The sequence below is a fragment of the Acomys russatus genome, chromosome 27 (genome assembly GCF_903995435.1).
Source record: "Acomys russatus chromosome 27, mAcoRus1.1, whole genome shotgun sequence".
Classification (NCBI taxonomy): Eukaryota; Metazoa; Chordata; class Mammalia; order Rodentia; family Muridae; genus Acomys; species Acomys russatus.
The window spans coordinates 18,002,028-18,024,081 of record NC_067163.1 but is presented as its reverse complement, the minus strand read 5'-3'; the positions used below and the strand labels follow the sequence as shown (position 1 = coordinate 18,024,081).

General features: G+C 48.0%; 1 protein-coding gene across 1 annotated transcript in view; it reads left to right on the top strand.

Annotated features, from left to right (window-relative positions):
- Rab11fip1 (RAB11 family interacting protein 1) overlaps positions 1-16,543 on the top strand; it is a 30,823-nt gene extending 14,280 nt beyond the window's left edge. Inside the window, exons 2-6 of the mRNA XM_051169593.1 lie at positions 3,806-4,251; positions 5,391-6,177; positions 7,330-9,177; positions 10,020-10,128; positions 16,306-16,543. Of these exons, the coding sequence (XP_051025550.1) occupies positions 3,806-4,251; positions 5,391-6,177; positions 7,330-9,177; positions 10,020-10,128; positions 16,306-16,524 (3,409 nt within the window). The 3' untranslated portion in view covers positions 16,525-16,543. The remainder of the gene's footprint in view (positions 1-3,805; positions 4,252-5,390; positions 6,178-7,329; positions 9,178-10,019; positions 10,129-16,305) is intronic.
- The last annotated feature ends 5,511 nt before the right edge of the window (positions 16,544-22,054 follow it).

The window sequence follows — 22,054 nt, the reverse complement described above, 5'->3', positions numbered from 1 at the left end:
ATATTTAAATTGAAAACATACAAACTGGGCTTCAGCTCTGCAGTGGAGCACTTGCCTCCAGTGTGTGAGGCCCTGCGGTTCATCCCTAGCGCTGAGCCACCACGTACACACATACACACATACACACTCATGTGTATATGCACACAAGGGGCGGGGGCGTTGTCAACGAAGATGAAATCAGGAGAGTGAGGTTAAGGCAAGCCTCTTGGGCGAGGAGAATGAAGAGGCGCTGAGGAAATGCCAAATGCTTGCCATGCTTCGCGACAGCGTTGGGACTGTAGCAGTCTCCAAGCTCCTGCAAAGTGAGTGCAGTGTCCGTCCTCGCTGTCCTCTGAGGCGAGTGCACACTGTGCAGGGCAGGCTGCCAGTGCTGTCTGCGGGTTAGGCCTCTGCTCTCCTGTGTACAGAGGGAGCCAAGCAGCTGGGGGGATATGGGCCTTTGCTGAGCTGCCGGCGAAGGCGAGAGAGGAAGTTGTGCTCATTTGGACAAAACCATCATTTCCTTAAAGTCCACACGCTGAGCTTTTAAGTAGGTCACTGAAGGAGAAAAAAAATGTAAGTTCTCCACTTGTGAGATGGCCTGTGGGTGGCTCTCTGGGGGTTGTTGTCACTTAGTGGCCTGCAGTGAATTGGCCTCCCAGTTCACCAGACAGCAAATGAACGCCAAGGAGAATCCCCCTGCTGTAGATGTAGGCGGAGTAGGTTTGGTACCCTGTCATTTGCTGTGTCTTGAAGTACCTTTAACCATGTCAAATGCTTGAACGGTGTCTCAAATATTATTTCCTGATAGCTAAGTCAGACGTGGAATGCTTTCTCGTCAGGTTTTCATTATTTCAAGCTGTGACAAATGCAAAATTGAGCATTTTATTTTATTTTATTTTATTTTATTTTTTAATTTCCCTTATGCTGGGCATATCATGTGCTAGGCAAGTGTTCTGCCACTGACCTGCATTCCCAGCCTGAAGCTTACCATTGTAACCACCTCAAGGTACAGTTGCGTATCCATTCATTCTGGCGTTATTGCCGCCACCATCTGTCTTTAGAATTTTTTCCAGTTTGAGCTAGAACCCTTCAGGCATTACTTCCTGTTCTGCCCATCCCCCAGTCCCTTCACGCAGCAATCCACTTGATCTGACTGACTGCTTTGGGTGCCTCATGTAAGTGGAATCATACATACAAGTAGAATCGTTTATGGCTTTTTAAATTTTCCTCCTTTTTTTCTTTTTTTAAACTGAATTGTGTGTGTTCTATTCTCCCTGCCAGGAGTTATTCCTTCCTTTGTATAAGCTTTAATTTAAAAAAAAAAAAAAATGTGTATTGGTGTTTTGCCTGACTGTATGTGGGCTATACACATGCAATGCCTTTCGGAACCAGAAGAGGGTGTGTTTGATCCCCTGGAACTAGAGTTACAGATGTAGGCTGTGAGATACCATGTGCTTGCTGGGACTTGAACCAGGTCCTCTGGACAAGCAGCCTGTGCTCTTAACTGCTGAGTCATTTGATGTTTATGTATAAGTTTATATAATAACTTAACAGTCCTTATTAAAGGAAAATATGCCATTGGAACTGATTTGGGTTTTTGGTTTGGTTTGGTTTGGTTTTTGGTGTTGTTTCGGTTTTCTGAGAGAGGGTTTCTCTGTCTCGCTCTAGTTGTCCTGGAACTCTTTCTGTAGATCAGGCTGGCCTTGAACTCTGTGGCCTACCTCCAGAGTGCTGGGATTAAAAGTGTGTGCCACCATGCCTGGCTGTAACTAATTTGGTAAAATTCTTGTCCTTATTTTGAGGCGGGGGTCTTGCTTTTTTTTTTTTTTTTTTTTTTTTTTGGTTTTTCGAGACAGGGTTTCTCTGTGTAGCCTTGGCCGTCCTGGACTCACTTTGTAGACCAGGCTGGCCTCGAACTCACAGTGATCCGCCTGCCTCTGCCTCCCGAGTGCTGGGACTAAAGGCGTGCGCCACCACGCCCGGCCACTGGGGGTCTTGCTTTTTGTCAAGAAGGATTTGAGTGTTATTCTGTCTTTTTCTTATTGAAAATAAAATTTTCATACACTATATTCTGATCAAAGTTCCCCTTCCTCTAACTTCTCCCAGATCCTCCCGCCCACCCAGTTCCATGCCTTTTTCTTCTCTTTAGAAAACAAAAAGGCAAACAGAAACAAACATACTAGAATTTTGTTTTGTTTTGTTGTCTTTTGAGACAGGATCTTTCTTTGTAGTCCTGGAACTCATTTTGTAGTCCAGGCTAGTCTTGAACTCAGAGATCTACTTTTGTCTGTCTCCCAAGTACTAGGATTAAAGGTGAGTGCCACTACCACCTGGCTTAACATAACAGCATTTTTAAAAAGGGAAACACACACACACACACACACACACACACACACACAGCAAAACCTATAAAAACACAAAATCAGAAATGATAACATGCAAGCAGAAGATCAGTAAGGTCTACAGAAACACTATTGAGTTCATTTGTGTTGGCCACACACTGCCGGCCATGGCGCCTGCCCTTAAGTGTGGCTTGGATGCCCACGGAGACTCCATTGGAGAAAACTAAGTGTCTTCTGCAAGTGGTTGTTAATTGGAGACAGCTTTAGGGTTAGGGGTGGGGTTTAGTGTTCACTTCCCCTCTGTGAGCCACACTGCCACAGTCTCTGTGTGTCCTCCTGTATGTATCAGCCCTGCTGTTTCTAGAAGGCCTTGTTTCCGCAGTGTCCTCCATCCCCTCTGGCTCCTACACTCTTTCTGCTTCCTCTTTTACTGAGTTCCCTGAGCCCTGAGGGGAGAGATTTGGTGGAGTCCTCCCACTTAGGACTGAGTGTTCCAAGGTCTCTGACTCTCTACATATTGTCCAGTGGTGGGTCTATTAGTTCCTGTCTTTTTTTTTTTTTTTTAAAGATTTATTTATTTATTACATATACAGTGTTCTCCCTGCATACCAGAAGAGGGCACCAGATCTCATTATAGATGGTTGTGAGCCACCATGTGGTTGCCGGGAATTGAACTCAGGACCTCTTGAAGAGCAGACAGTGCTCTTAACCTCTGAGCCATCTCTCCAGCCCCTAGTTCCTGTCTTTTGGGGGAGGTTGCTTCATTTTATTTTATTTTATTTATTTATTTTGAGATAGGATCTCGTTATATTGCCTTGGCTGTCCTGGAACTGGGATATGTAAACCAAGCTAGCCTCAAACCCACAGGAATCTGCCTTCCTCTGCTTCCCAGGGCTGGGGTTAAGGGCGCGTGCAATCACACCTGACTGTATTTTCTAAGCTGGCCTCAAACTCCTACCACTCCTCCACATAGCCAGGACACTAGGCCTGCAGCCCTGGGCCAAGTTCTTTACTTTTAGAGATAACTCATTACTGGATCATTACTGTAAGAGATTTTAAGGGTTGAGGAGAGAGCTCAGTGGTAGAGCACTTGTGTAGTATTCTCAAAGCCCTAGGTCTAACCCTCTAGTAAAATGACCACATTAAATACATCAGACTACCTTTGTCTAGCATACAGGCAAACAAACAGAAAAAAACCAACCAAACACCTCTCAAAAATAAAAATACAGAGCTAGGGATATAGCTTGAGAGCAGAACGCTTGCCTGTTCTGTTGTGTGTGGCACCCTTGTTTGAGCCCTCGCACTACAAAAATGAGTGGATAAATAAAAGCAAGGTCTGCACTTTGCCCTGCCCCAGTTGGTCCTCTTCATTGAGACCATGTAGAAGTGCGTTTGTATGCGAGGTCGGAGCAGCAGAGAGGAGAGGGCACTGTTGGAGTTGGTTCCATCCAAAGGTGATCTCTCCTCCTTCCCTCCTTCAGATGGTACGCCTTGAAGTCCAAACCAGGAAAGAAGGAGAAAGAGCGAGGAGAAATTGAGGTGGATATCCAGTTTATGAGAAACAATATGACTGCCAGCATGTTTGACCTCTCCATGAAAGATAAGTCTCGGAATCCATTTGGAAAGCTGAAGGACAAGATCAAAGGGAAGAGTAAGGAGAGCGCGTCGGACACCACCTCGGCCATCGTCCCCAGTGCGGCACCCTCAGTCGACAGTGATGATGACTCTTTTTCAAAAGACAAGAAAAAGAAATCGAAAATCAAGACTTTGTTTTCCAAGTCCAATTTGCAGAAGACACCGCTCTCCCAGTCCATGTCTGTCCTGCCGACTTCAAAGCCAGACAAAGTGCTGCTCCGTCCTGGAGACTTCCAGTCCCGGTGGGGTGATGACGACATCGAAGATGAGTCCTCCTCTTCCACCTCGGACGGTGAGTTCCTGTCCTTGCTTGCTCCCCCGGTTTAGCTGACTTTGCTCTGAGAAGGGAGAGACAGATCTTCAGGTTTCAGTCACTACAGTGATGGCGGTGAGGAACAGGCATCTTTGTTACGAGCACATCTTCACTCAAGGCGATGCTTCTTAACTGTGTGAAAATGCCTTCCCCCAAGAGTTTGGAGCTCACAGAATAAGTGCACTTGAGGGTTTTTGCTGTGTGTTCTCACAGGCCTGAGGATCTGGCCCAGGACCTTGGGTATGCTGGGCAAGTGTTCCAACACAGACCCTCATCCCAGGACCTGTTATGTATGAAAGAGGGAAACTATCAGACCTTGGTGTGTGTGTGTATGATACTTGGTTAATTCATCGGATCTCTGCTGAGCGCCTGTCATGTGCTTAACTCCTATGTGGCACATCCCTGATGGAAGCTCAGTAGCCCAGCCTCCTTATCTCTGAACTGCATAATTTGAACTTTAGCTACAATTATTGAATCCCTTTTAGTGGCCAGATTCTGTAATTCTATCGAGATCATGGCCTTTTCCATTGGTCTAACACAGGATTTCTTAACTTTGGCACTGCTGACTGTTCAGGCTGTTGTGGGGGACCGACTTGTGCGTTATAGGGTGCTTAGCACCTGCCTATCAGTTCCCACAACTGGAAAGGTGTGTGTGCAGCTGTTGGTGACTGACAGTCGCCCCTGCCCATTGCAACTGCTTACTCCCACTCCCGATCCCCACACCTCCTCTCTTCCAGTCTTTGTAATGCTGAGGATCAAAATGACACCATCATAGATGCTGATCAAGAGCTCCATCACCAAGCTATACCCCAAATCCTTCCCTCATTTAAATTCTTTTTTTTTCATTACTAGAGATTGAACCCCAGAACCTTGTGCATGATAGACAGATGCTTTACCTCTGAGCTGTATCCTCAGCCTCAGTTTTTATTTGTGTGTGTGTGTGTGTGTGTGTGTAAGAAGGGCGAGGGAGGGCATAGCTCGGGGCGTCAGTTCTCTTTTGACCATGTAGGTCCTGGGGGGTGAATTAGGTCACTAGGCTTTGCAGTAAATTCCTTTATTCACCACTGAACTTTCCCTGGAGCACTTAACACCCCTTTTGCTGTTTGTTTTCTCCCCAGTCATGTTCCACAAGCGAACATCCAGTGCTGACCACACACAATCGAACCAGACCAACTTCAGCCTTCCCAGGAAAGAAGGGCTCTCCTTCCTTGGGGGCCTCCGGTCCAAGAACGATTCCCTTTCCCGATCTAACGTCTGTATCAACGGGAACCATGTTTACGTGGAGCAGCCGGAGGCCAAGGGTGAGGTCAGAGACAGCAGCCCTTCTAGCTCCCCATCGCCCCAGGGCTTCAGGAAGAAGCTTTTGTTCGTATCCACTGAAAATCTGGCTGCCCGGTCTCCTAAGGAGCCAGGGGAAGGAGGAGGCACGGCCTCCGACAGGCGACTGTCCGACTCTTCCACCAAGGACTCCATGAAGTCCATGTCTCTGCCATCCTACCGACCTCTGACCAGTGGGGACAGTAGAGAGAGCACGTCTTCTCCAGCCAACACAGAGGCTACAAAAGAAACAAAAGACAGCAAGAAGCAGGAGAGCAAGAAGTCCTCTTTGCTTTCTCTGGTGACAGGAAAGAAAGATGTGCCTAAAGGCAGTGAAGGTGACCCTCTTCCCGCTGTCTCAGAGAAGGAAAGGAAAGCAAGGCTCGTGGGCGCCCAGCTGCGGGAGGAAGACCCCGTGAGAGGATCTGAGAAAGATGTTGTACCTGTTGCCTTCCAGGGGGGCGGCTCCCCGAACCCCTTTGAAGAGGTGCAGATCTCAGACCCCGAAGCCAGCCTGGAATCGAAGTCTGAACTGAAACCACCAGTTCCTGCTGCAAGGGCTCCCCAGACCAAAGCTGTGAAGCCTAGGTAAGTCTGAGGGGTTTTTTTGTTTGTTTGTTTGTTTGTTTTTTGTTTGTTTGTTTTTTAAACATATGGGACCTTTCTCTGCCACCGCCTGGTATTCGGCCAAGTTTCCACTAGAGCAAACCTGGTCAGTCTCAGGATGTGTATGCAAGGGTTTGCTAGTCTTAAGTCATTTGAACCAATCGTGTCTGCTGGCCTGGCCTGCTCAGCACAAAGGGCAGGGTGAGTCCCAGCCTAAAGCCACAGCATCTGTAGGTGGAGGTTTTCCTTCTCAGTGAGCTGACCAGACTCGTGCGTGGCTGATTCTGTGCATGTGAGCTGGCTGTGTGTGGTTGCAGTGGGCATATGAGCCGAATGTGTGTTTTAAGGGTTTTTAGTGCATGCTGCCCTGTGGAGATGGCTGCCTTTCCTCCTGGTACTTGGCACCAGTGAGAGACCCTTGACCCACTGTGTAGTACGCCAGTGACCAAGCTCTGTCTCCTCCATGCTTGACCCTAAGAGCCTGCCTAAGCCTGAGGGAGGGGGCGCCTGCTTCTGTGAGTGACTCTCTCATGGACGTTTCTCTGGTATGGGGGTGGAGAGACAAGCTGTTTGGAGATTCTGCAACAGATGTACTTTTCTCTTCCAAATCCATCCATGCTGCTTTGTGTTAAGCCTTTCATTACTCTGAGCTTTTTAGTTGCCCTTGTCATAGTCAAGTACTCGAGGCTCCCGAGTATATCACTAAAAGGAACCATAAACTCTCCATTGCTCTAGCTGACTCTAACGCGTGGGTTGCAACAGACCCTTGTGTGATTGTGCGCTTGGTGCTTAGCAGTGTCTCTTTCCGTGGGGAGAGCGTGTCTCAGTTGTAGGGTATTTACATAGCATGTATGAGGCCCTGGCTTCGATTCCCCAGCACTAAGAAAAGACAGTGATTCATCTGTGTGTCAAGAATTGCTGTTCCCTTGACCTTGTAGATACTGCCCCAAACATTAAAAGCCTGTCCCTCAGGGAAACCACTTCTTCTGGCGTGCCGGTGTACATGCAGATAGAGCTTTAATATACATAAAATAAATAAAACATTTTAAAACTCCCCCTCTTAACTGACTATTTTTATGTTTTTTCAAATGCATCTGCAACTGACCTGCAGATTTTATTTTGTCCTTTTTGCAGACTGGAAGTTTCTCCAGAGGCTCAACCCAAAGCCAGGCTTCCTTCCCCTGTCTCTGCTCTCTTTCCGACTCTGCCTTCTAGCTCTGCTCAGGCTCCTCTCTTCTCTGACTTGAGATGTGACTCAGAGACCCAGCCCTCCAAAACTTCTCCTGCCTCTTCCTCTTCCTCCTTCTCTTCTTCCTCCCCCTCCTCCTCCACCTCCTCCTCCTCTCCCCTAGCAGCCCCTATCTCTACATCCACTCCAGTCGAACACTGGCCCCCCACAGGCAGTGATGAGGCCAATTCTGAAGAACCTTCTTTGCTCCTCAAAACAATCTCTTCCAAGGAGAGTTTAACACTGGCTGCGAACAGTGGTTCTTTTGCCTCGGGGTCACCTTGCAAAGAGCTTCCTATCCTAGTGCGGAAGGGGATGGAAGAATCTGCAGGGGGCAAGATCAGGGAGACAGGGACGGAAGCTGGTAGTGTCGAGTCAGGAAAGATCCTCATGGGGCAGCGTGAGGAGCCTGTGAAGTATCCATTCCCAGAGCAGCCCTGGGGCCCCTTGCCTGAAGAGGTCCAGGAAGAACTCTCAGTGCTTTCACTCCACAGTGACAGAACTGTAAACCCTGGTGAGATGTCTCCCGCGGGGGAAGCCTCAGACTCAGAGCGTCGGTCTGGGTCTTCTGTGGAGAACATTCGGGATGGTAGAATGACGTCTACTGTCAAGGAAGCAACCCTACCTCCTCAAGAGGCAGGGGCAACCTCCTTCTTTGACAGCATAGCACAGAAACACGAAGAGATGCACATGAATGCCAGTGGAGGTCAAAAGAAAGCAAAAAAACGTGTGTCCTTTTCTGAACAACTCTTTGTGGAAGAAGAAGAAGAAACAGAAAGACCCACTGGGCTTGAGGAGGATGGAAGTCATCTCCAGCCGCTGACAAATGCAGGGCCTGTTGCTGGAAGCGTGCCTGGTGCAGAGTCGACCCACCTGGAAAGCACAGGAGAGGAACCTGCAGGCACAGAAGCTCAGCCCATCGTCCCTTCTGAGAGCGAGAGGTTCTCGGAAGGCCCCACAAGCCAGGCCCGGCCAGCAAGAGGTACCCAAGACTTGAGGGATGAGGAGAAGGATGACCTCATGACTCCGTGTCAGAGCAGAGCCAGCGATCATGAAGGCCTGCTATCTAACCCCCTACAGGACCTTCCGTCTGCCTCTGATGTGACACCTCCTGTCATGGCAGATCTGAGCTTGTCTCTTCCGTCCATCCCTGAGGTGGCATCAGATGATGAACAAGTAGATGAGGCTGGAGATGGAGGAGAGGCAGTCAAGCTGGTGGATCTAGAAGTGGGAGCCTCACCCGCGAACGGGTCACTTTCCTGTCTGGAGAAGGCAGAGGAGCCGAGTGGCAGGACGCGTGAGTCAGTGCCCACGGAGAATCTGCATGACTTCAGGCCCCGAACTCCCGCAGCGGTTCCTTCCGAGCAGACAGGAGCATTAGGAATTTCTAAGCCACGTCTTGGCCAGTGCCCAAGTGTGAATAAAGAGCTACCGGGCCCTGGTACTGTTGAGGAGGAGAAAGTGAAGGGGGGTGGGAGGCCAGCTTCGCCTCTCTGCTTATCCCAGGACTCTCCTGTGTCCAGCCCCTCACTCTCTGAGACCTTTCCTGCCACACACTCTTTCTCCAACTCTCCATACTCTGAAAATCACCACACCGGTGTAGTGGAGTCTCAAACAACAACAACAGAAGGCTCCATGGGTAAAGTTGAAAATTTTGGCAAGAAGAAGCCACTTCTACAAGCCTGGGTCACACCCTCAGAGATACATCCAGTCCCAGCTCAGCCAAGTGCTGGAGCTGGGGCAGCCAAGCACAGGTGAGAGGTAACGGGGGAGATTGTGTTTGTACGTGGGAACCATGCCCTCTCTTTGCTTGTACCTGCAGAGAGAGACCCATGCCTTCAAGCCAATCAGATGTCCCGATGTCAGAGTTTGCCTGTCGCTGGCAAAGCTTTGTCACACAAGGGCTTGGAATAACTCAAGACCCAGCAGCGTGTATAGCGAGGACATAGCAGTCTTCAGAGACAGCTTAGGAATGGTTCCACACTGTTGTGGAGCTTTGTAGCAGTGGAAGCGTTAGGTGCTTGTGTTTCCAGGGTCTCAGAAGCCAGGTGAAACCCAGCGGTAGAACCAAGCGATGCTGAAAAGGTCCTCTGAGATTGAGCAGCTGTTTGATCTGCACTCTACCTTCCCTCAGAAGTCCCAAGTTTCCGCAGAGCCCCTCAGTGGAGTCCTAGTCTAGTCTGTAGCTACCTCCAAGGATGAGAAACTTTCTTTCTTTCTTTCTTCTTTACTGTTAACATTGTTTTACTTATTTACTTTAACTAATTTTTATTTTTTTATTTTTTATTTTTCGCGGTGCTGGGAATGGAACCTGAGGCCTTGTGCATGCTGGGCAAGTACTGTGCCACAGAGCATAACCAGACTGGGGGACTTAGGCTGTCAGGACGCCCTGGGCAGGGATGTGTGTTGCTGGTTGCTTGTGGTCGTCTGGTCCTGCTTACTTTGAGTTCCACAGGAGCTAAGGCATTAGTTGGCTGTGGGGCCAGAGGTGCTTCTCCTTCCCCATTACCTGTCTTGCCGGCAGCCATCTTTGAGATGGGTAGCTCTAAGCTTTGTGGTTACTGAAGGCTTAAGGGTCCTTTTCTCGTCTTCCTAGGCTCCATCCCGTGAAGCCGATGAACGCAACAGCCCCCAAGATGGCCAACTCCAGCTTGGGAACTGCCGCTGTCATCAGTGGGAACCTGATCAACGAAGCCATTATTAAGGTGAGCATTCTGAGGGGTTGGCATATTCATCAAGGTCTGCAGAGCTTGCGTGTGTGGAATCACCATTAGAGCTGCCGCCTCCATTGCTGCCGCCACACACAGGGCTGATGGAAAGACAGCTTGAGCTCCATAGTCTGGAGGCCCAGCCTGGGCTACATAGCAAGATGCTGTCCCTGAACAAACAGCAGAAGTTAAGGTACTTGAGCGGCAGGAAATTCTGGGTCTTACTTACTCGGATGGGTCAGGAGTCTGGATAAACTCCAAGAGCCCCCAGACTCCCTGTTGAATAGATAATTACATTTCCTTGTAACTATTTTTTACCGGATTCCTTTTTTTGGGCTCTAGCCACGTGAGTCACTGGCACTATCTGTTTGTTGAGAATGGTGGTACCTTTTTTTTTGTTTACTTATTTTCTTTTGTTTTCTAAAGACCTGGAACATACTGTGTAGCCCTGGAGCTACAGGCAGGTGCCACCACATCCACCTGGCACTTCTTTTTAAAGATTTCCTTTCCCTATCTTTCCTTCTTATCTTTAAGCAAAAATATAAAATTCTTGATACAGACGTTTCGTCTAGGTTTTGTTGCTGCTTTTCAAAATAGTTTCCATCATTTAAGACATTTCAAAAACCAGTTCAAAGAACTGCTGGAGACCTTCGTCCGGAGTTGCCGGTTGTGTACATTTGACTCAGTAGCTCCAGCTCCTCCTGTGGCTTCCTCTCCCTCCTGCTCTTTCTCTGTCTACCATTGCGCGTGTCAGGGTTCTATTGTTTTGTTTTGTTTTCTGTATCTGAACCATGGAAAAGAGTAAGTTGTATGCATCATGTCCTATTTTACTTCTAATTTTCTTTGTGTGAATTATATGCATGTACCCAGGTGTTTGTACAGGTGTGTGCACATGCATATGGAGGCCGGAACTTGTAGCCAGCGTCTTCTTCAATAGCTCTTCACCTTTTGCTGTTTTTTCTTTAAAATGCTTATTTCATATAATATATTCTGATCATGGTTTCCCCTCCCTCATCTTCTCCCAGGTCGTCTCCACCCATCCAACTCCGTGCCCCCCTCTCTCTTTTTCTCTCTTTACAAAACATACAGGCAAGTAAAAACAAAACTAAAACCAGAATAAAAAGAAAAAGCACACACACAAAATCAAAACCCATAAAAACACAAAATTGGAAACAATAATACACAAGCAAAAGACCAGTAAGGTTACAAAAGAATACACACACACAAAAGTACTGTTGGGTGCATTTGAGTTGCCCATCCTCTGCTGGACATGGGGCCGGCCCTTAAGTGTGGTTTATATACCCACGGAGAATCCATTGGAAAAACTAAATTTTTCCTTGAAAGTGGTTATTAATTAGAGACAGCTTTTGGGTTAGGGGTGTGGACTTGTGTCTGCTTTGCTCTCTCAGGAGTGGGACCATCTGGCTTGAACCTGTGCTGGCCATGAGCATGCTGCCACAGTCTCTGTGGTCAGTCCTCTTGTGTCTGGAAGGCCTTCTTTCTTCTGTGTCCTTCATTCCCTCTGACTCTTACACTCTTTCTGCCTCCTCTTCCACAGCCCAGAGCCCAGATGGGAGAGAGTTGATAGCTATCCCACTTAGGACTGAGTTTTCCAAGATCTCTCAGTCTCTGCACATTGTCCAGTTGTGAGTCTCTGTATCTGTTCCCATCTGTTGTAGAAAGAAGGAAGCAAAAAGAAAAAAAAAGGAAGAAGGAACCTTCTCTGATGACCGCTGAGTGAGACAGAGATCTATAGGTCATTAGGAGTCATTTTACTGCTAGGGTCCTTTAGCAGAAAAATAATATTTGGTTTTCCCCTAGTCTAGTCTCAGGTTCTTAGCCACTAGAGCAGTTTCAAGAATGGATCCCATCTCACAGTATGAGATTTCAATCCAATCAGATAGTGGTTGGTCACTCACATAACTTTTGTGTCACTTTTTTTAAAAAGATGAGTCTCTCTCTCTAGCCCTGATTGTCCTGGAACTCACTATGTAGATGAGGCTGGCCTCGAACTCAAAAGATCTACCTGCCTCTGCCTTATCAGTGTGTGGAGAGCAACCAATAGCCTTGACCACAGTCTAGGTTGTTTGGGGCTTTCATGGGTCCCCTTTGGGTTAATTAGTTAATTAATTGGTTAATAAGATGTAACCCATTCCTGCCTAGCGCTAGAGGTGTCACTTGGTGGCGAGAGATGTCAGGTTAAGTCTTGTCACCCCTGTTCTTTGGTGGCTCCATCTAGATCTCTTTCCTGAAATTTTACACTGAGGTCTCCTCAGGTGGCCTCTAGTGTTAGTTGTGTCTCCCTGGGTCCTGTGCCTTAGCCTCCTCTTCCTTCCCCGATTGTTCCTGTTCCACCCTCCCCACTCTCCATTTCTCCTAGCTATTCTTTACCCCCACCGCTTGGGAGAGCCTCCCCTTCTCGCTAACCCGCTATTCTTTACCTAACCTCTGTGGTTGTAGGGACTGTAGCATGCTACCAAAAGCATATGCTAACACCCACACAGAAGAGTCATGCTATATTTGTCTTTGGGTCTGGGTTAAACAGCTGGAAAACATCCCACTGTGTAAATGTATCGCGTTTTCTTCATCTTTTCATTCGCTGATGGACGTTTAAGTCATTTGCAGTTTTCGGCTATTGTGAATATAGCACAGCAAGCGTGGCTGTAGGAGGATGTGGAGTCCTTCGAGTATAGACCCAAGAGTGGTATGGCTGCATCTTGAGAGCTATTTCCGGCTTCCCGAGGACTGATGCCACTGATCTCCACAGTGGCCTTACACGTTTGCGCTCAGTAGATGAGGGTCCCCCTTACTCCACATGCTCGATACCATAAACTGTCATTTGCCTTACTGTTCTTAGCCATTCTGACTAGTATGAGATGAAATCTCATAGTAGTTTTCTTTGAATTTCCCTGATTAAGGATTTATTTTTTATTTTTTTTCTGAGACAGGGTTTCTCTGTGTAGCCTTGGCTGGACCAGGCTGGCTTCGAACTCACTGAGATCCTCCTGCCTCTGCCTCCCAAGGGCTGGGATTAATGATTAAGGATTTTGAACATTTGTTTCTTAGTCCTTTGTAAACTCTAGTTCTGTACCCACCCCACCCCCACCCTTTGTTTTTAGGTTACTTGTTCTCTTTTCTTTCTTGATTTTTGTTTTTGTTTTTCAAGACAGGGTTTCTCTGTGTAGTCCTGGCTGTCCTATTCCCTCTATAGACCAGGCTGGCCTTGAACTCAGAGATCTAGCTGCCTCTACCTCCCGAGTGAGTGCTGGGATTAAAGGCATGTGCCACCACTGCCCAGATAGAATTTTCTAATGATTTCAAAGTTGTAGATAATGTTCTTTAGCCTTTGATTACAGAATTCAACTTGAGGTTTTAAAAAAATATGCATATGTGTTTTACCTGCATATATGTCTCTGCATTACATGCATCCCTCGTGCACACAAAACCAGGAAAGGGCAGGCATTAGACCCCCCTGGAACTGGAACTAAAGATGCTTGTGAGCCTCCATGTGGGTGCTAGGAATCAAACCTGTATTCTCTACAGGAACAGCAAGTGCTCTCAAACACTGAACCATCTCTTCAGTTCCATTGTTCTTATCTTGTTTGGGGATTTTGTTTGTTTGTTTTGTTTTTGTGGATTTTGTTTGTTTTTGTTTTTGTTTTTTTGACAAGGTTTTATATAGCCTAGGCTGGCTTTGAACTCCTGGTCCTCTTTCCTCTGCATCCTGAGGATACAAGAATATGTCCCTCCAACCAGCATGCAGTGGCAGGTGATCTAATGCCCTCTCCTGGCTTCCATGGACACATATACTTGTGGACCCAAATAATACACAGAGACATAATTAAAAATAAAGCAAATCAGCCAGGGCAGTGGCACACGCCTGTTATACCAGCACTCAGGGAGGCAGAGGCAGGTGGATCTCTGTGAATCCGAGGCCAGCCTGGTCTACAAATCGAATTCAGGACAGCCAAGGCTACACAGAGAGACCCTGTCTGGATGTCTAGAAAAAAATAAATAAATAAAAATAAAATATTTTTTTAAACATACTGTTCGCTCTTTCAGAGTGCCCAGGTTCTATTTCCAGCACCTATATGGTAGTTCATAACTATTTATAACTCCAGTTCCAGGAACCCAGCCCCCTTTTCTTAGCCTTTCCAGGTACTGCACACATGGTGCATGGAGATATGCAGGCAAAACAATCACATACTTTTTTTTTTTTTTAAAAGAAGGAACATAATAAGGCCTTGATGGGGGGGGGGGGGCAAAGGAGGAGGAGGAGGAGAGGGAGAGCATCATCTGGCAGTAGCAGTTACATAACCAGCCAGGTTGTGCACACACCTGAGCTCAGCTACTTGGGAGGTTGAGGTAGCTGGACCACTTGACCTCCTAAGTTTGAAACCAGCCTTGAGAACTCAAGAGATACAGCCAGCTATGAGTGAAGAGCTGGGGCAAGCCCCAAGGCAGCAGAAAGATGTGAGGAGCCACCCTCTTGGCCAAGCCTGCAGGGTGCCTGCCAGTCAGCCCAGGCAGTCTGCTGCCCCTGATCTCCCTGAGACCCTACCGAAACTTACTCTACACTCTCAAAACACGTATCACTAAAGCCAAGTGCCACCAGGCTACGGACCTCACCCGGACACACACTCTCTGGGTACACTGTGGCCTTTCCCAGAGACTGGGTGTTCTCTTGATAGTAACAATGTACCCGGAACAGGGAACAGTTGCTTTTAACGAGCATTTATCATCCGGGACAAGGAGGCTCTAACTACAAGCCCAAGAGTTCTGAGCCAGAAGGAAATGAGAGATGAAAAGACTCAATAAAATGTAACAAATTGCACCAAGGTCTCCGGAGGGAGGAGGAGGAAAGCCCTGAAATCCGCAGTTTAGCAGATTTACAAATTGTAGGAAATAGGACTCCAGAGCAACTCAAGGTGATTTCTGCCCAAAGAACTGCAAGGCAGCAAAACAGTTTTTGCCCTGGGGGTCACTTTCACCTTCTACCTGGAAGACCAACAGTTAGGAGCCCACACAAATAGTTCCACAATGGCGCAGAAGCCCCTGCCCCATTCAGGGAGCAGTCTACCCTGGGAGGCGAGTTCAGAGGAATCCCACTCTCTCACTGGCTGGCTTAGAAACACACAATGCTGTTCTCACACACACAGCAAGTGTGAACCCAAGTCAGGTGGCTCGTGAATAACCCACGAGTGCTGGGATTAAAGGCGTGCACCACCACACCCGGTCCTTTAATTTTATTCTATCTGCATAGGTGTGAGGGAGTCAGATCCCCTGGAACAGGCATTACAAACAGCTGTGAGCTGCCATGTAGGTGCTGGGAATTGAACTCAGGTCCTCTGGAAGAGCAGCCAGTGCTCTTAACTGCCAGCTGTCTGACTCTCCAGCCCCCTCATTACATTTCTTGGAAACATGTACCCAGAGTCAAGAACACAAGTGTGAGAACTGCAAGCCGAGTAAGGTTTCTGTTTTTTAACTGTGCTGGGGGTCAAACCTGGGGCCTTTATACATGCTAGACAAGTGGTCTATGCCAAGTGAGCAACACCCAGGCCCCTGGTTTTTTTGTGTGTGTGTTTTTGTTTGTTTGTTTGTTTTTCGAGACAGGGTTTCTCTGTGTAGCCTTGGCTGTCTTGGACTCACTTTGTAGACCAGGCTGGCCTGGAACTCACAGTGATCCGCCTGCCTCTGCCTCCCAAGTGCTGGGATTAAAGGTGTGCGCCACCACCGCCCGGCTTCAGGCCCCTGGTTTTTACATTTTCCGAAGGATCATAAAACAAAACAAAAGAAACCAAAAAAGCATGTCATCAGCCTATACACAACTCTCCAGAGCCCAAGGTGCTTCCCTCAGTAAGCCTCCTAATTTCAGCCTGTGTTGAAAGTGGGTTTCCAGGCCAGGTGAGGTGGATCCCACCTTTAATTCCAATACCTGGGAGGCAGAGGCAGGCTGACCCCTGAGTTCGTGACCAGCCTGCTCTACATAGTGAGCCGCTGCCTCCAAAAAAAAAAAGTAACAACAAAACAGGTTTCTGAGAGACTCGGGGTGGGGCTGTGGGGTGGGGGGGGTGGGATGGGGCTGCTGACATTCTCTTTCACATTCCTTTCGGATGTCCGGTTTGTCCCCTGACTTGTATGTAACCTTTTCTCCTCTTCCTCCCCTCTCCGAAGAAATACCAGCCCTCGGACCCCGCCTTTGCCTATGCACAGCTGACCCACGACGAGCTGATCCAGCTGGTGCTCAAACAGAAGGAAACCATCAGCAGGAAGGAGTTTCAGGTGCGGGAGCTGGAGGACTACATCGACAACCTGCTAGTCAGGGTCATGGAGGAGACGCCCAACATCCTCCGAGTGCCGGCTCAGATGGGCAGAAAGGCTGGGAAGATGTGAACCGCAGGAAAGGAACAGGCGATCGCCTGTTATGTGGGTTGTCTGTCAAGAGTTAATTCTCCTAGTTGAAGCCAGGTTAATGATTACAATGAATCCTTTACTGTACATTCCCAGAGTTTTATTTTTAAATGCCGCTGTGCCTTTAACTAAACTGTAAATATGAGATTTGATCCTGAGCCATCAATTCAGGGGGCACCAGTGGAAATAATGTATTTTAACACTGGGCTTGTCCCCTCTTGAGACTGAGACTTTCTAGTGTGCATCCTCCACGAAGCCAGGCTTAGGGTGAGGTGAGAAAGGAGTTGTGCGATGGTGCTGTTTCACCTCCTTTCTTGGCCTTCAGCAGCTCAGGTGTGGCAGATGCTAAATTGTTATATCATGTAAACTGTAGGGCTCAAGGGTTGTTTTGGTAGAGGTTTTTGTTTGGTTGGCATTGTTCAGTTTTCAGGGTCAGACGTTGTATAGCTCTTGAACTCACTATATAGCTGAAACTAGCCTTGAATTTCTGACGCCCCTGCCTCCACTTCCCAAGTGCTGGAATGACAGCCGTGTTTGATGCCTTTTGGCTGGAGCGCAGTTGTTTACAGAAGGCCTCTGAGCATGCTTCTTAGATTTTGAACAAACTGCTGTGTCCAGTTCCCACTACCCTCTAGACTTAAAATTAAGTATGCTCTTGGTCGGTGGGAAGACACAGCTCAGCGGGCAAAGCGTTTGCATGAGGATCTGCATTTGGAGTCTCGGCACCTATGCAAAAAGCCAAGAGCAGTAGCATGTGCTGGGCAGGGGGTTAGCTAGAGGGTATTGCGGGGCAGAGACCCTAGATCTCAAAGGCTCACTGACCAGCCATTCTAGCTGAGACAGGGAGCTCCAGCCTCAGTGATGGACCCTGTCTTATACAGTAAGATGAAAACTACCATATGTTCCTACATAGGTAAGCGAGCACACACAGCGCGCACACACACACACACACACACACACACACACACACACACACACACACACACACACACACACGTGTCCTTTAGATGCATGGGGCCCTCTCCTGGAGACATGACGGAATCACTTTTCAGGCTGGAGAGACGGTCCAGTGGGTAGCACTGGCTGCTCTTCTGGAGGACGGGAGGGTTTAATTCCTGGCACCCAAATGGCTGCTCACAGTTCTCTGTAACTCCAGTTCCAAGGGATCTGACACCCTCACGCAAACATGAATGCAGGCAAAACACCAGCGCACATAAAATACAAAATAAAATAAGGGAGTCACATTCCGCTTAAGTAGGGGGAAGTGGTCAGAGTCCCTCCTCCGTGATCACAGGGTTTCTGTTGCTGGCTTGGCTTTCCCAGTGCCTGGAGAGGGGACAGAATGTTCCAGACTCTTTCTACAACAGTTCTGTGAAGTAGAGAATGACTTTAGGGGAGGGTCCTTTGGCTGTTTCCGGCCTTCCATTTGCTTGTCTTGCTGGCTTTCCTGACAACATTCCTGGAAGGGAGTAGACAGAGTCCCGACCCGACCCGACCCGACCCACAATTCCTCAAGATGAAGGAGCCTTGTGCTTGGGCTGGATAAGTGCTCAGTGGTAGAGCACCCCCACACACCCAACACCCCGTACTACAATAGTAAGTAAAGTGTGAAGAGCTATAAGAATTTGCTTTTTGACTGCTATTTCCTGTTTTGGGAGAGTTTTGTTGTTGCTGCTATTTTGAGACAGGACCACTGGCTTCAAATGTTCATCCCCCTGCCTCAGCTTTCCAGATATGGGGATTACAGGCATGTGTCACCATGCCGGGTAGATTGCTGTATTCTTAAAACTAGATTAATAATATATATATTTTCTAACTCAGCCCCTTTTTTGCTAATAGAGGGAATTCTATTGCTGGCCACAGCATACTGGAATTAAAGTGTTTTGTGCTGTTCTTTTTTTTTGTTTTGTTTTGTTTTTGTCTTCCTGGTTGTAATAAAATCTCATCAAATCTTAACATCTCTGCTAGGCAAATCACAGGCCAGTGGAATGGGCAGGGTTGGGGCAGTGGTGGTTATCAATGAAGAATCTCTGTGTGTGTCCTTATCCTGAAGGTGAGGCGCATTGGCTATACTGGAGCACTTTAATCTGAAGGGCAAGACTGTATCTTGATTTATTTAATTAGCTGTTAATGATCCACACCTACTTGTATTTAATCTCCTACAATACTTGGACCAGTGCAGATTTCCGAGATGATTTGTACTTTTTTTAGTGTTGTGAAGTTTCTTAACATGTCTATAAAGGAAACCATATCCACTTGGACACTGAAAATGCACATGTATACATCTGTTCTGCATTGTGTTTTGTTTTACTTGATATAAACGCATTTTTCCTGTGATGACCTAAGTGCGATTGGGTGGGCGCACTTGGAAGAGCCGGCCTGGGGAAGTGCCTTGTTGTGAAGGCTCTGGAGGTCTCGCTGCTGCTAGGACCTTTGCTATGTTACAGAGTCGGCACTGAGAGGACCAACTAGGTGGAATGAATTCCTGTGCTCTGAAATGCCACTTGGGAACTCTGGAGAAGGAAGGACAGTTTACTTCAAGGGCTTCTATGGTTCCTGCCAGTGCTGGAACACTTTGCATTTCACTTTGCTGTACCATGCCTACTTAATAACTGTTCTCTAACATTCGGTTGGGGGCTGAGGGCAAATACAAGGAAAGCTGAGCCTGCATTGAGCCACTGGCAGAGGTTGGTGTTGCAGAGAACCCTGGAGCTACTGAGGTGACCACTAGTGCCTGTGCCTGTAGCTGCCACCAATGCCAACATGAGGCGCCCTCGAGGGGCCTGCACTCTGGAGAAAGAAGACGGTTCCTTTCCTGGCCCTTGCCTGGCTGACTCCAGAAAGCCCAGACAGGGGTTTTGGTGGGGTATGAGGGGACATTGGATTAAATACCAACAGACTCTATTTGGAGGACAGCTTCCTAAAGAAAGCAGCCAGCCCTTGGCCTAATTGTTTCATATCTTGTCCTTGGCTTTGGCACATGGCCTGGCCTCCCTCCCTTTTTTATTCCAGTATGTTACCCTTACTTTGACACAGAAGAAAGGAAGAAGCGATGCAGCCCCGTGTGGCACTTCATAGCTCTGCACATGCATGTCAGATGAGTTGTGTGTCCTTTCAGCCTCTCGGTTCACAGGACATCAAGAGAGACTGGTGTCCCACGGGGACTTCGCTGTGTACTGTGGAGCCAGAGTTTGTCCCTGGCTGCGTCTCCAAGTCGACCTTCTTTCTTCCCCTTTACTTTTTTGGTGTTGGGGATTAGACTCAGTGTCCTGTGCTTGCGAACCCCATGCTCTGCCACTGAGTTACACCCTCAGCCACCCCCCACCCCACTTTGTGGTGCTTTTATCTTTGTCTTTTTAGACAGGTTGTCATGTAGCCCAGGTTACCCTTGGACTGGTTTTATGGCTGCTGACCTTGAACTCCTGATGCACCTGCCTCCATCTTCCAAGCACTGGGAATATCAAAGTATGCTACCATTCCCAGCTTCCCACTCCACCCCACCCCCACCCCCACCCCACCCCCACCACCACGCCTCTGCGGGTGTTCCCGACCCGCGGGTTCAGTTATTCATGGAGTGGCGAGGAGGGTCGCGACCTGTGAATAAAGAATGGACGAAAGAAAGGCACGAGCCCAGGAAAACTTTGCTTATCGAGGGCCGTTTATTATAAGGGGGTATCCAAATTTATAGTAAGCTTTTGAAAGGGCGGGGGGTGGGAAGGAACACAGTGGAAAGTTACAAAATCTTCTGGGCCAGGCCCAAGGACAGCAGGTGTGGAGTGGGGCGATTATACAGAAGTCGCGATACACCGAATGTTCTCTTTCTCAAGGTCAGGCTGGATCTTTGTGGTAGCCAGGCAGAATAATTATCTCAAGTATGCAGACAGCTGTGGCTTTCAGCCAGCAGGGCCTCTCAGCCACTGGGGCAGGTCAGGCAAGGTCCTATGGCTCCTGACATGCGGGGAGAGTACTAACCAAGGATCCTTTAAGACTGAAAATCAGTCAATTGCCTTACATAGGGCACGTGAACCCACACCAACCCCAGCTCTGGATTCTTCTTCCTACTGTGTGAGCTGCTAAACTGACTTTCCCCTTCCTCCGACTGAAGGCTCACCTGGTGGGATTTGTTGGTTGGTTGATTGGTTTGGGTTTTGGGGGGTAGGGTGGAAGGGGTTGTTTGGTTGGCTGATTTGTTTTATTTTCAGAGATAGTTTCTCTGTGTACCCCTGGCTGTCTTGGAGCTTGCTCTGTAGACCAGGCTGGCCTCAAACTCAGAGATCCACCTGCCTTTGCCTTCCGAGTGCTGGGATTAAAGGTGTGCGCCGCCACCCCTTGGCTGCACCTGGTGTTTCTTAATTACAGAATTACTGTTCCCTGCTGTGGCTGTGTTACTTTGGAGGTTTTTAGGTTCCTTTTAAGAAATAACCTAAGGGATTAGGCATGTAGCTCAGTACAATGCTTACCTTACATGCACAAAGCACTAGGTTTGAACACACACACACACACACACACACACACACACACACACATGTAAAACTGAGCAATGTGAGGCGCACTTGCAATCCCAGCCAGCACTTGGGAGGTGGAGGCAAGGTGACCAAAAGTTTGACTCCATCCTTAGCAGCACAGGGATACAGGAAACTTTGTCTCAAAACAAACACAAAGCCCTAAGACTTCCTAACACTAAATAAAGTTATACTGCCTTTCACGTGGTGTCTGTGCTTCAGTTGGAGTGTGGTAAGAGTTCTTATGCCTTGTTGGAAACCTTCCTAGTGTGGTGGTAACCCATGGTGCTCTCTCACATGTAGAAGCCCTACAGCCGCCACCATGATTAGTGCCAAAGGGTGCCTGTGCCCCCATGGAGAGGACAGAGTATCTGTCCTGACTCTTTGTAGTCCTCATCTTATCCTGAGTGACCTCTGACACCTTGTGAATGTCCCATCTGGAAATTTCCAGAGGGAAGTGTTGACCTTGGGTTCAGAAGTGTACCCCACCTGAAAAGTAGATGCTGGGTCAGTCAGCTCAGCTGATCTGATAGAAGCTGTGAGGGTCGGTTCAAGGAGTCTTCCCCCACTCTCATCTGATTCAGCTCGCCTTTCCATCAATGCTCAGTCTTAGCAAGGAGAGCATGCGCGGGCCTCACAGGTATGGGGCATGGCTCACCGGCCTTGCTTCATAGACTCCAGAAAGGGGGCAGATACTGTTTCTCTCAGAGATGACATTGCAGGGCCTGTAAACAAAACCCCAGCCCCCAAATAGCTTCTCAATAAAACAGCACTCTTGGGAAGAAACAGGTCAGGGTCCTAGATTTCTAGCCAAAGTCTCCGTAAGTGACTAGCCTTGTGAGTTTTCTTTTTTATTTTATTTTATTAATTTATTCATATTACATCTCAATGGTTATCCCATTCCTTGTATCCTCCCCTTCCTCCCTCCCATTTTTCCCTTACTCCCCTCCCCTATGACTGTGACTGAGGGGGACTTCCTCCTCTTTTATATGCTCATAGGGTATCAAGTC